Below are 12,047 nucleotides of genomic sequence, written 5' to 3' on the forward strand. Positions count from 1 at the left end.
CCATCCCCCTCACAAGCAGCCTGTGTGCCACCTTCCCATCCTCTTCTGTTGAGAGCCTCCCTGCCAAGGGTTCTGTATGCCCCCAATTCCCAGGTCCTCTAGTCTCCCCCACATGGCAGGGGCTCTGTGTGCCCCCTTTCTTAAATTCCCTGCATCAGCATCTTTGACCCCCATTCCAGGGTCCCCCATTCTCTCTGCCATGCCCAGGGCTGTGTGTACACCCCCATTCTCCCCAAGCCTTCTTCCCCTCCCCACTGTTAGTCTGGGAGATAAGTCATTCAGGATGTCAACATAGTAAACTCTATTGGGAGGATAAGTAGAGATGAGATGGGGTATTGTTATGCTGGAAGGCATTAATAGGTGCCATCAGCTAGTTGTCAGTTGTCTATCGATCAAACCTCTCTTGAAGCTGTGCCTCTGCTAATCGGATGGCAGGGGCTCCATGTGTCCCCCATTTTCCCCCTTTTGGTTTTCTGCTTTCCCCCCAAATCAAGACGGTTCTGGCCATTGATGCCTATGACATTCTCTGAGATTTTGGAATTGATTGGATTTGATGTTCAAAAGTTATCACATGACAGACAAAGAAATGCCATCAAGCTGATGGCAAACTCAGCCAATAAATCAGTGATCCTAAAATCTGCCTCAGATCATCACTGAGATACTGGGTGATCCTCAGACTTCCAAAGAAATATCAACTCAACAACTGGTAGTGAGTGAGTGGTGGGAAGACAGGAGGGAGTGAAAGAGGTGCTGGTATCCTACTGAAAGGAAAGTTGATGTTTTAGCCTTATTTTTTCCAATTTGCATCTCTTAGTCTTTATTCAAGCTTGAAGGAAATGTGCATGTAATAGACAACTACACACACACACACTCACACACACAGAATGAGTATGTACATATTTCAAGAGCTTTGTGACATATATTAGCATTTCTAAATGACATACATTGGCGCAATAGCAAGCCCCCATTCCTGTCCTGTTATTTCAAGTCTTCATCTTGCATGTTTTCCTCCGGAGAGTGTTTCCCTGTGGAATTGAGCTGTTCCGCCTGTTTTAATTTATCAAGAATCTGCGCACCCACATATAGCTTCTTTCAATCTAAATGTCAAGAATTCAGTTTCTTAACAATTCCTAGTCTCAACGACTTCAGGATGGCAGCACTTGATCGCAGAACCTTTGAATTCAGCCGAGTGCTCAGATTAGTTGGTTGCTGCGCACAGTGTGTGAGCTGAGGATGAGAACTAGGGAGGGGGGGGAGAAAGAGCACTCACTCACCAGGAATTATTTGGGGGAAGTTCTCTGGCTTGGCAATCTTTATTTGAGCTGTGGGCATCACTAAGAAAGCACATGTGGGTTTTAATAACAAGCATGTTTTGATGGGAAGCTAGGTTGCCATTTTTAAAGGAGAGTGTGGCCTGCTGGTTAGAGCAGAGAACTGGGAGCTAACGCTGTTGGGCTCTATCCCAGCAGTGTATTCTTGGGCTGATCACTCAGGGAGAGGCTTTAAAAAATGCCTGCTACTAAATTCCTATTTGAAAATCTCCCTCCGATGTGATTTTTCTGTGCCTCAGTTTCTCCTTTTTGCAAAATGAAAATAATACCTCCCTATGGGGGCCTGGGGAAATGTAACTAATATTTTAACAAGGATTATAGACTGCTTTTCATTCCTGGGTTGACGGTCATCAGGGCCAGAGTCTGTGACCCTTCCATGCATTGAATAGTCCCTTACTGCACAAGTGCTCTCCCTGAATTGCAGGGGGGTTTCTCTTGGAGTACCAGGATCACTCTGCATGAGCCAGGAGCAATAGTGATCATTCTGCATTACCAGGTTCTCAGTTTCACATACCCTAGTCAGACTTGTTTTACATGTTCGAGGGGGAAAGGACGCGATGTCTCCAGTAGCTCTTACCTCTGTTGTCTTTGTTTTGCATTACACTTTATTGTCTTTGTTTCTAGCAGGCATGGATGGGAAGAAATGCAGCGTGTGGATGTTTTTACCTCTTGTGTTCACCCTGTTCACTTCAGCTGGGCTATGGATTGTGTAAGTGATCTTCTGCTTGGGTTTTGGGGTATGTGTGTGGGGGGACTGAGGTAAATCAGGCATTCCCAAATGTTGCAATAGAACAGACCACATCTGAATAGAGAGAGTTGCTCACTGACCTCTCAGCGCCCACTGAGGCAACTCCAGCAACTGCTTTCATCGGGCTGGATTGGCAGCTGGTGATCTGCCTTCAGCAAGGGACAGGATAGAGCTGCATTGCCCAGGAGCAGAGCAGTGACCAACCCATGACTAGCAGACACGTTTTGGTCCCTGCTTTCCCCCTTGCTCCTTTTCCTGGCACGACTTCTTTCTTCCTCTGTGTTGGTAAGTTGCCACCCGCCCCATACCCTGGCCCATCCACTCCTCACTCATTGTGTGGGACTGGGAGCAGCAGCCCAGAGCGGCTTCTCTCCCCTCACGCAGTGTGGCCTGCAATGCAGGGGATGTACCCAGAGAAGTAAAGGGGCATTTTATTGCTCCAAACTCACCTGTACAGGTGCGTGGGCCATCTCACACATAATAATAAAATAATATTAAGAGACTCATTATGTACCTTAACTTCTTTTAAAAAATGTGATTTAGCAGCTGGAAATGAGGAGAAGCGACCAGCTCTCCACAGACCTGCAGGAATTCACTGTTGGCCACGGTTCGGGAACCATGCGTTAATGATATCCTGACTGACGAGTATGTACGTTGTGGTCGCAGTTGTAACAGTAACCGCTGGATCCTGACCTCTATCACATGACAGGGAATTAACCTTTTTAATCTTGCCCCATGTCAGATGACTGGAGTCAGAAAATAAGGGCTTGTCTCTTATCAGCTCTTCCACATCTCGCACTTGTATTACTGCAGTATGTGGAAACCATCTGAGGTAGAATTCTCTCTCCATTAAAGTCAGTGACAACTCCCATTAACTTCAGTGGGGCCAGGATTTCACCCTGGATGTAAAAAAAGAGAGAAGAGCTACTTTGAAAGGTGGAAAGTGGCTTATACAGGATACAGTATATTGAGGGGATATCATTCAGTGGGGCAGGTGGTCATTATGAGAACTCTTGCCTTAAGGTGATCTTTAAATTACAAGCCATCAACACTATAGAAATAAAATAAGGCTAAATGGCAATTATCCTATAATTAGATAGACGGGAACCTTAGTTATCCGGTCACAGTACCCACAATGGTACTGCCTGTTTGCATTTCAATTACATTATATGATCTATGGGACCAAAAGGTACAAAACCTATCCCCAAAGGTGTCCTCTAGACTGCTTTCATGCTTCCTCCCATTAATGGCTCTCTGCTGCGGAAGCAGAAGACAAAGACTGGACAGCCATATTTTCCTTTAGACAATAGCTTGAGCATTGATATCAGTCGTGTCAGCTGGTAGCAAACAGTGTTGTAGTCTGTGGTAGAAAAGAATTGCTTTCAGGAAAACAAGGGGCTTTGATTATCATTACTAATCAAGGCCCAAATGCATAGAAGACTTCAGCACATGCTTAAAGCTAAGTAAGTGTGACTGATTTCAATGTGATTTTAGCACATACTTAAAATGAAGCCCATGTTTGAATGCTTTCTTGAATATGAATGGATATTAGACACTTGTGCTTTCCTGAATTGGGTCCCAATTGAATTTCTAAATTAAAAAACATGGTTGTCTTGGTCTTATATTGGTATTGTTTGTGTTTTCTAAACTGCTTCTTTCCTCTTTTGACAGATATTTTATAGCTGTGGAAGATAACAAAATTATTCCATTAAACGTGCCAGATCGGTAAGAGGTGGTGGTGGTGGTTGTTGTTTTGTTTTTAAATCAGTAACTTCTAACAAATATTATTAGAGACACAAAACAGCAAAATCTTTAATTCTGGCTCCTGTGTTTTTATGTCATTTAGGAAACCTGGTTCCAAAAGTCCCCCTTACATAAGGTAACTGGGTCTCCTCCCCCACTCCCATTCCCCACGTATCATTCTGATCGATGGGTGTTATTTCTTTCTTTCTCTCTTTAGCTGTCTTAGTAGAGTTACAATGATACACTTTATATTTTTGAAGTATTGCAGGTGATGCACCCCCTGCAAGCTGTGTATTTAGCCAAGTCATGAACATGGCAGCATTTCTAGGTAGGAACCGCATGGGGAATTTTTTTTTTGTTTTTTGTCTCTCTTAATTCACTTTAACAAGTCATTGGAACATGAGTAAAATCCAGTAGATGTTGCTGTTAAAGCTGATTATTTGAAACCTTTTAAAGAGGTGCTGCTAGTATGAAGCTAGTATTATTTTGTAACTATTTGTAAAAAGACAGAACAAAGCTGGATATGTTTGATCTTCATACTTTCCATTTTATTCTCTTCTTTTGTCATCACACCTTAGCCTGAAGTCTGTATGACTGTGTTTTCGATGCATGGAATAATATTTTTTGTTTATTGCTACTATAAAATCCTGCATGGAAACATTGTGTAATCGGTCATTGCATTTGACAAAATGTTATTTCTGAGGGTTTTTTAAAAAAATTCCATTAGTAAAAATATGGAAGTTCACAGCTTGCTTCTGATAGGGTGAAGCTTCTAACCAACGTAGTTGGGAGGAATACTTGATGGTTATAATGCTTGAAAAAATGTTTCATTGTTTTTGTCAATAAAACTTTTTGTTATGCCTGAGATACCGTAAGTATTTTCTCCTGAAGCTACGTCGACAAATGAATCAAAATGATAATACTGAGTTAGTGCTCCACTGTTGTTACTGAGTCTGTCTTTGTCAATGTGGCTGTGTATATTATGGAAGCACCACTCAGAGTTCCGTAGTTGAGGCTGAGCTGAGTTTTGCACTTAAAGCAGGGAACCATTTGTTAAATATAAAAAGTACAGCAAATCTTCCCCCAAACCCCGGAAAATCAGAGTTCAGGTGACACTTAAAAGATGTTAAGGATGGAAAGGTATAGTTAGGGCATCCAAACAGCCTTAACTCTGCCCTGGAGTGACATTGTAAAGGTGGTGATAGGGGGAATCTAATGACTTTAAAAATAAGTTTAACCACAAACACTATAATGCCTTCATCATCATCATATGGTTATTTCATTGTATCATTCCAAGGCAGAGTTAAGGCTTGGGGGTAAATTGCAACACCCAGCTCTACCACGAGCCTGCTGTGTGTCCTTGGGCAAGTCACTTCACCTCCCTGTGCCTCAGTAATGATACTCACCTCCTTTATTAAGAGAAATACTGATGAAAAGCGCTATATAACAGCTAAGTAGTATTATTACTAATGTACTGTACCCTGAATTACTAATACGTGTATTAAGATGGAGTGAAAGTTGAAAGTAGTAGGGGAATATCAACATCTATACACACTGATATTTATGGATATATATTGGACCAGAACCTCAGCTAGTATAAATCAGTCTGCCTCCGCTGACTTGATGGAACTGCATTAGTTTACACTATCTGTGGTCCTTGGTCATAACATGTGTACGTGCCTGACACACACAGAGAAAGCTAAATACAATTCTATACATGCAATTGCAGTCTCTGCCCTCAAAGCCAAATATAACAATATGTATGTAGGAAACTTCTTGTCAGATTCCAGTGTGTTTGACATGAGTAAATACACATCTCCCTGTTGAGGTACTGAAATTTAAAGCCCCACTCCTACAATCAGATCTGTAGACTTTGCACCCACACAAAACCCCATTAAAGTCCACGGGTTGCTGTGTGGGTGCAGGAGTTGGCCTGTGTGCAGCCGATTTCATGATTTGATCTTATGTGTATGAGAATGAGTGAAAGTTATTTATGCAGTTGTAATGAAAGATCGAACGAACAAGGTGTGGAGGCTAAAACCTGCTACATGTCGTCAGCATTTTCTCTTTGAACCTCACCCAGTATTGCAATGAAAACTATAGCTATGCAACCCCAAGGCTGGAAACCAACAACAACAAATGTATTATGATGCCTATGGGCATTACCCTATCGGGATAAAGCAGAGCTCGTTTGAGCAGGCTGAATGTCTGTTACATTGGATGCTTATGAGGGCTACTTCCAGCTTGTACCATTATTGACCTTAACCACACTGAAACTGAAAGTTCATTCTTTGAAAAGGCTGTTTTTTCAGTTAAAAATGTTGACCAGCTCTGTTACTGGTCACTTCAGAGATGGATGCAGGGATAAAAAGCTACACAACATCAGCAGCAGAATATTCCCCCTGAAACATATTGCCTTTGTCAGGCTGTGTCAGATGTCCACTTCAGCCACTGTTCAGGTGCTCAGATTACCTAGCCTTCAGCCTCGTTCCCTTCAACACCCCTCCACCCCCCAACCATGCAGTAATATCCCCCATAAAATATACTGCCTATCATGCTCCTATTGCACCATTATTGCCAGAATTTTAGGGTAGGAGGGCCCTTCGTTCATTCTTGAGGGGAAATTAATGTAATGTTAAATTTTTTTTTAATCTGCCTGAGTAAAACATGGAGGATCTTGGGATACTCATTTCAATACATTCATGGAGTCCAGTCCCTGGAATTTTGCCGTTGACTTCAAATCCAGCACTATCTATAGTAATGTCATTACAGACTGACAGAATCGGCTGGAATATGTATATATAGGGCTTAGATTTTCTAAAGTGACTAGTGATTGTGGGCAACTTTCTGGGTGTTCTATTTGAGACATCTCAAAGGGGCCTGATTTTCAGCGACTGAGTGCTCAACACTTTGATCCACAAAATGAGTTATATTTTCCAGCCTTCTTATAGCCCTATCTGAGCATTCCACGAGACAGCTATGCATGTTTGGTTCTAGAGGTGGGCAGGAAATGGCTTTCTCATGCTGTAAGCACTTCTGAGATATTGGGGGGGGGGGGGGCGAAATCTGCCCTGAATTGGGATGAAAAATCAAAATCTTGGTTTGGGTCAATTGAAACCATTTTGTTTCCATAATTTCATTGCGATTTCAACTATTTTTTAATTTTTACTACAAATATAATTATCTTACATTTCAAAGTGAAAAGTCAAAACAAAACTGGAATTTCTCATTTAAGATTTTGCAAACAAAATATTTCAAAAATTTGAAAACTTTTTTCAGTTTTGTTTTTCGTTGAAAAATCGTCAAAACCAAGCCTTTCCTGCAAACTGTTTTGGTTTGGATGAATCAGCATTTTCTATTGAAAAAAGATTAAGAAGAAAATTCCTGACCAGCTCTACTTAGTTTTGAAGCTTATAGTTAATTACCAAAATATTTTCCCTCTTTCAGATCACATCTAGCTCTTAATGCTAATCCTTTATCATCTATATCTCCCCTCCCCACTCTCTCCCATGAGTCTAAGAAATAATTAATGAGATTGGGATTTACTAGTTTTAGCTCAGAGACACTACAAGGTTCAGTGCTGCTTTATGATCTTTCATCTGGGGTAGTACCATCTGGTACATGCAAAAATAATTAACATCAGTGCTCAGCAAAGGATACCATCAATGTGCATCTCTCCATTTTGATATGGAGAAGGAACATTTTTTGTTGTTGAGAACATTGCTGTTTTTCTCTTGGTCCCTTGCTGCCTTATTTTTGAATACTCTTAATCACTGATAAAAACATCAATTGCCGAAATTTTCAAAAGTGACTAGTGATTTTGGGATTACTCACATTTTTGGGTGTCTAGTTTGAGACGTGTTTTCAGAAAGTTCTGAGGGCCCATCTTTGAAAATCTGGCACCTTTAAGATGTCTCAACTGTCATCCAAAAACTGAGAGACCCAAAATCACTAGTCACTTTTGAAAATGTCGGCCCAGTAGATCTTGTTAGTTTGTACCACATAGTTTGATAGTGCCCTATCATAACTATAAAGGGAAGGGTAACAGCTGTCCTGTGTACAGTACTATAAAATCCCTCCTGGCCAGAGACTCCAAAATCCTTTTCCCTGTAAAGGGTTAAGAAGCTCAGGTAACCTGGTTGGCATCTGACCCAAAGGACCAATAAGGGGACAAGATACTTTCAAATCTTGGTAGCGGGAAGGCTTTTGTTTGTGCTCTGGGAAATTGTTCGCTCTTGGGACTGAGAGGGACCAGACATCAATCCAGGTTCTCCAAATCTTTCTGAACAAGTCTCTCATATTTCAAACTTGTAAGTAAACAGCCAGGCAAGGCGTGTTAGTTTTTATCTTTGTTTTCTCAACTTGTAAATGTACCTTTTACTAGAGTGTTTATCTCTGTTTGCTGTACTTTGAACCTAAGACAAGAGGGGAGTCCTCTGAGCTCTTTAAGTTTGATTACCCTGTAAAGTTATTTTTCCATCCTGATTTTACAGAGAGGATTTTTACCTTTTTCTTTAATTAAAAGCCTTCTTTTTAAGAACCTGATTGATTTTTCCTTGTTTTTAGATCCAAGGGGGTTGGATCTTGATCCACCAGGAGTTGGTGGGAGGAAGGAGGGGGGATGGTTAATTTTTCCTTGTTTTAAGATCCAAGGGGTTTGGATCTTGATCCACCAGGAGTTGGTGGGAGAAAGGCGGGGGATGGTTAATTTCTCCTTGTTTTAGATCCAAGGGGTTTGGATCTGTATTCACCAGGGAATTGGTGAAGGTCTCTCAAGGCTACCCAGGGAAGGGAATTAGCTTTGGGATGGTGGCAGCAAACCAGACCTAAGCTGGTAGTTAAGCTTAGAAGTTTTCATGCAGGCCCCCACATTTGTACCCTAAAGTTCAAAGTGGGGAAGCAGCCTTGACATGCCCAATTTGTCTTCCATTGAAATCAGTGGCAAAATCCTAAGAACAGGATCAATGTGTGTATTGAAATTAACATTTTAAGATTCTTTATCTCTTAAACAGATTGATTCAAAACATAATTGAACATTTACATTCACATCACTTGTGAATGAGCTAGGATTCTCCCTCTCCCATATACTCTGACAATAATGAAGCACCAGCACGGAAAGGCAGTTCATTTCACCATATTACTGCCTTGGGGTGCATTGTGAAGATGAAGATTGTGTAATTTAAGCACCTATATAATGGCTGATGTAGTCCTCCAAAATAGACTGTCACATTATGTTGGAGTTACAAAACAGAAAGTGTAAATAATTAAGATGAAAAAGTCATGCCTATGCGTTGACTGGAGGGCTGCTGATGTTGGCATTTTGTCCAGGGTGAAACTCATTAGAGCCCACTTTAAAGAAAACATTTTCTCTGCATCAAGTCAAACAGATATAATGGAACCCTTTCCGGATAATACCTGGTAAATGTAATGCTTGGGCAACATGCTGAACTGAAATACATGGAAACTTTCATTTTATACCTGATCCTGATCCCACTGAAGTCCATAACAAAACTCTCATTGATTTCAATGGCTTAGGACCAAATCCTGTATGCACGGACCAGGTCCAGTATGAACATCAGCAATGCCATCATCCCAACACTGCCCTACTCCTATGTCTCATGATCTGTAGGGGTGAGAGTGGAGCTTGTGCTGAACAGAAGTGAACAAATCATTCATTTTTCGGTTCAGTGGCTGAACTGAAAAATTGGTTCATTTTGAACCTTAACTTAATGTTTTTAGTTTTTCTCATCAAAATGAAAAAACTAAAAAAATTTTTTAGGGTCAATGAAATCAACATTTTTCTAAAAATTTCCCTCTCTCCCCCCGCCCCCCCCCCCCCAAAAAAAACAAAACCAAACCAAATTCTTCATTTAAAAAAAAAATGTAGCTGGAACTATTTGCCAGTTTGGACTGAATCCATTAATAGATTCAGTAACCCAGTTCTCATTCTGGATGTCTGCTTGATTCTTGGTCTCTCTACAGAGGCTGCTAGCAAAATTCCACCTGTGAAATGGACGGTGCTCCAAGAGAGCTGGACTGAGATCAGCAGTTCATTTTTACATGACTGTCCACCAAGTGGTTATTATTTTGTGTCCCTACTGATGTGGTTTAGTTTTCAACCTGTGACCTAGAGTTGCAGGGTTCTATCTCCTGTCATCTGTCTTATATCAAAAAATCTGACCTATTATTTAAAAAAAAAATACTAATGCTGAATGAATATATTTTAATGTACCGAACTAAATCAATGGAACCTACTTAGGAGAGAAATTCACCTTAGCACAGAGAGCATGAACAAGGTCTTATGCACCACATAAAACCATAAAATAGGGCTTAAGAGGGACTATAAGGCAGATCCTGGGCCCTTTGTGCTGAGGTGAATTTCATTCTTGATGGATGTCTGTTAAAACAGAAGATCTAGTCAAACCATGCAGTCGTACAACAGTGGTAGGCAACCTATGGCATGAGCTGATTTTCAGTGGCACTCGCACTGCCTGGGTCCTGGCCACCGGTCCGGGAGGCTCTGCATTTTAATTTAATTTTAAATGAAGCTTCTTAAACATTTTAAAAATCTTATTTACTTTACATACAACAATAGTTTAGTATCAGAGGGGTAGCCGTGTTAGTCTGAATCTGTAAAAAGCAACAGAGGGACCTGTGGCACCTTTGAGACTAACAGAAGTATTGGGAGCATAAGCTTTCGTGGGTAAGAACCTCACTTCTTCAGATGCAAGTGCATTCTTGCATCTGAAGAAGTGAGGTTCTTACCCACGAAAGCTTATGCTCCCAATACTTCTGTTAGTCTCAAAGGTGCCACAGGACCCTCTGTTGCTTTTAACAATAGTTTAGTTATATATTATAGACCAGGGATCGGCAACCTTTGGCACGCAGCTTGCCAGGGTAAGCACCCTGGCGGGCCAGGCCGGTTTGTTTGCCTGCCGCATCCGCAGGTTCGGCCGATTGCGGCTCCCACTGGCCGCGGTTCGCCGCTCCAGGCCAATGGGAGCTGTGGGAAGTGGCGGCCAGCACATCTCTCGGCCCACGCCGCTTCCCGCAGCCCCCATTGGCCCAGAGTGGCGATCCGCGGCCAGTGGGAGCTGCGATCGGCCGAACCTGCGGACGTGGCAGGTAAACAAACTGGCCCAGCCCGCCAAGATGCTTACTTTGTCGAGCCGGGTGCCAAAGGTTGCCGATCCCTCTTATAGACTTATAGAGAAAGACCTTCTAAAAATAGTGAAATGTGTTACTGGCACGTGAAACCTTAAATTAGAGTGAATAAATGAAGACTTGGCACACCACTTCTGAAAGGTTGCCGACCCCTGTTGTACAACAAGGTTGTATGTGCAGGAGGCTGAAGGACATTAAAATGGATTTTCAAAAGAAACATAAGGGAAATGTTGTGTCCCACTCCCATTGGATTTCATTTGAATTTAGGCACCTCAGTCCCTTAGACTCCCATAATTCCTATTTGGGTTTGTCTAGATGTGTTAATTCTTCTTCCCCATGCCTTGCTGCCAGTCACCATTCCTAGTCCAGGAAGGAGATTCTGTGACTTCTTAAAGCTATCATGTCTCCTTTAGCTCCTTTCCCATTAGGAAACTGACTTCTCGCTTACAAGTGGCAGTTCCCTGCCTCGGTCTGCCTGGTGCCAATCTGGTTAGGAGTGTGCCGAGAATGACATTGATGATCTTGAGCTCTGTATGAAATGCAGTGTTAGCTACCTAAAATGCCTTGTGCTATGGGCAAGGAGCATGGAAGACTTAGTCCAGTTCCCAGCGGACAGGTTCCCACCTACTTGTCCTTGCTTTTCCCCTTGCTGGCAGTCTTAGTAGACAGTCCTGCAAAGTGACCTGTACTCTCACCTCTAGAGGCTGATCCCTCTAGGTCAGAATTGTGATAAGTTGGCAGGGCAGTGAGAAGAAGCTTTCTGTGCTGTCCCTGTTGTGTGCCCCACATTTGCAAGGACGCTTTTCAAATGTTTGTTTTATAAAACAATGTGAAGGGAGAGGGCCTGATCCAATCTTCCAATCGGGTGCCTGCTGTGTGGTTCTGGAGGAGGTTGTATCATCAAATCGAACTCATAACAAATGTAGCTAATGGAATAAAAATTCACGCAAATCCTATTATCATCAGTGATGTACATAATGTCCAAACTGTGTCAAATGCTTTACAGACCAATAATAAAGACACAGTCCTTGTCCAGTACAGTTTCTGTCTAGGTTTTAGAC

General features: G+C 41.9%; 1 protein-coding gene across 7 annotated transcripts in view; it reads left to right on the top strand.

Moving 5' to 3' along the window:
- TMEM150C (transmembrane protein 150C) overlaps window positions 1-12,047 on the top strand; it is a 37,243-nt gene that overhangs the window by 14,381 nt on the left and 10,815 nt on the right. For 4 of the 7 annotated variants that reach the window (XM_054030027.1, XM_054030031.1, XM_054030028.1 and 1 more), the window contains 4 exons: window positions 1,956-2,040; window positions 3,751-3,804; window positions 3,926-3,958; window positions 4,083-4,150. In XM_054030027.1, the coding sequence (XP_053886002.1) occupies window positions 1,961-2,040; window positions 3,751-3,804; window positions 3,926-3,958; window positions 4,083-4,150 (235 nt within the window). In that variant the 5' untranslated portion in view covers window positions 1,956-1,960. The remainder of the gene's footprint in view (window positions 1-1,955; window positions 2,041-3,750; window positions 3,805-3,925; window positions 3,959-4,082; window positions 4,151-12,047) is intronic. The other 3 variants (XM_054030029.1, XM_054030033.1, XM_054030034.1) reach the window with 1 other exon arrangement.

Source organism: Malaclemys terrapin, chromosome 5 (assembly GCF_027887155.1).
Source record: "Malaclemys terrapin pileata isolate rMalTer1 chromosome 5, rMalTer1.hap1, whole genome shotgun sequence".
NCBI classification, from domain to species: domain Eukaryota; kingdom Metazoa; phylum Chordata; order Testudines; family Emydidae; genus Malaclemys; species Malaclemys terrapin.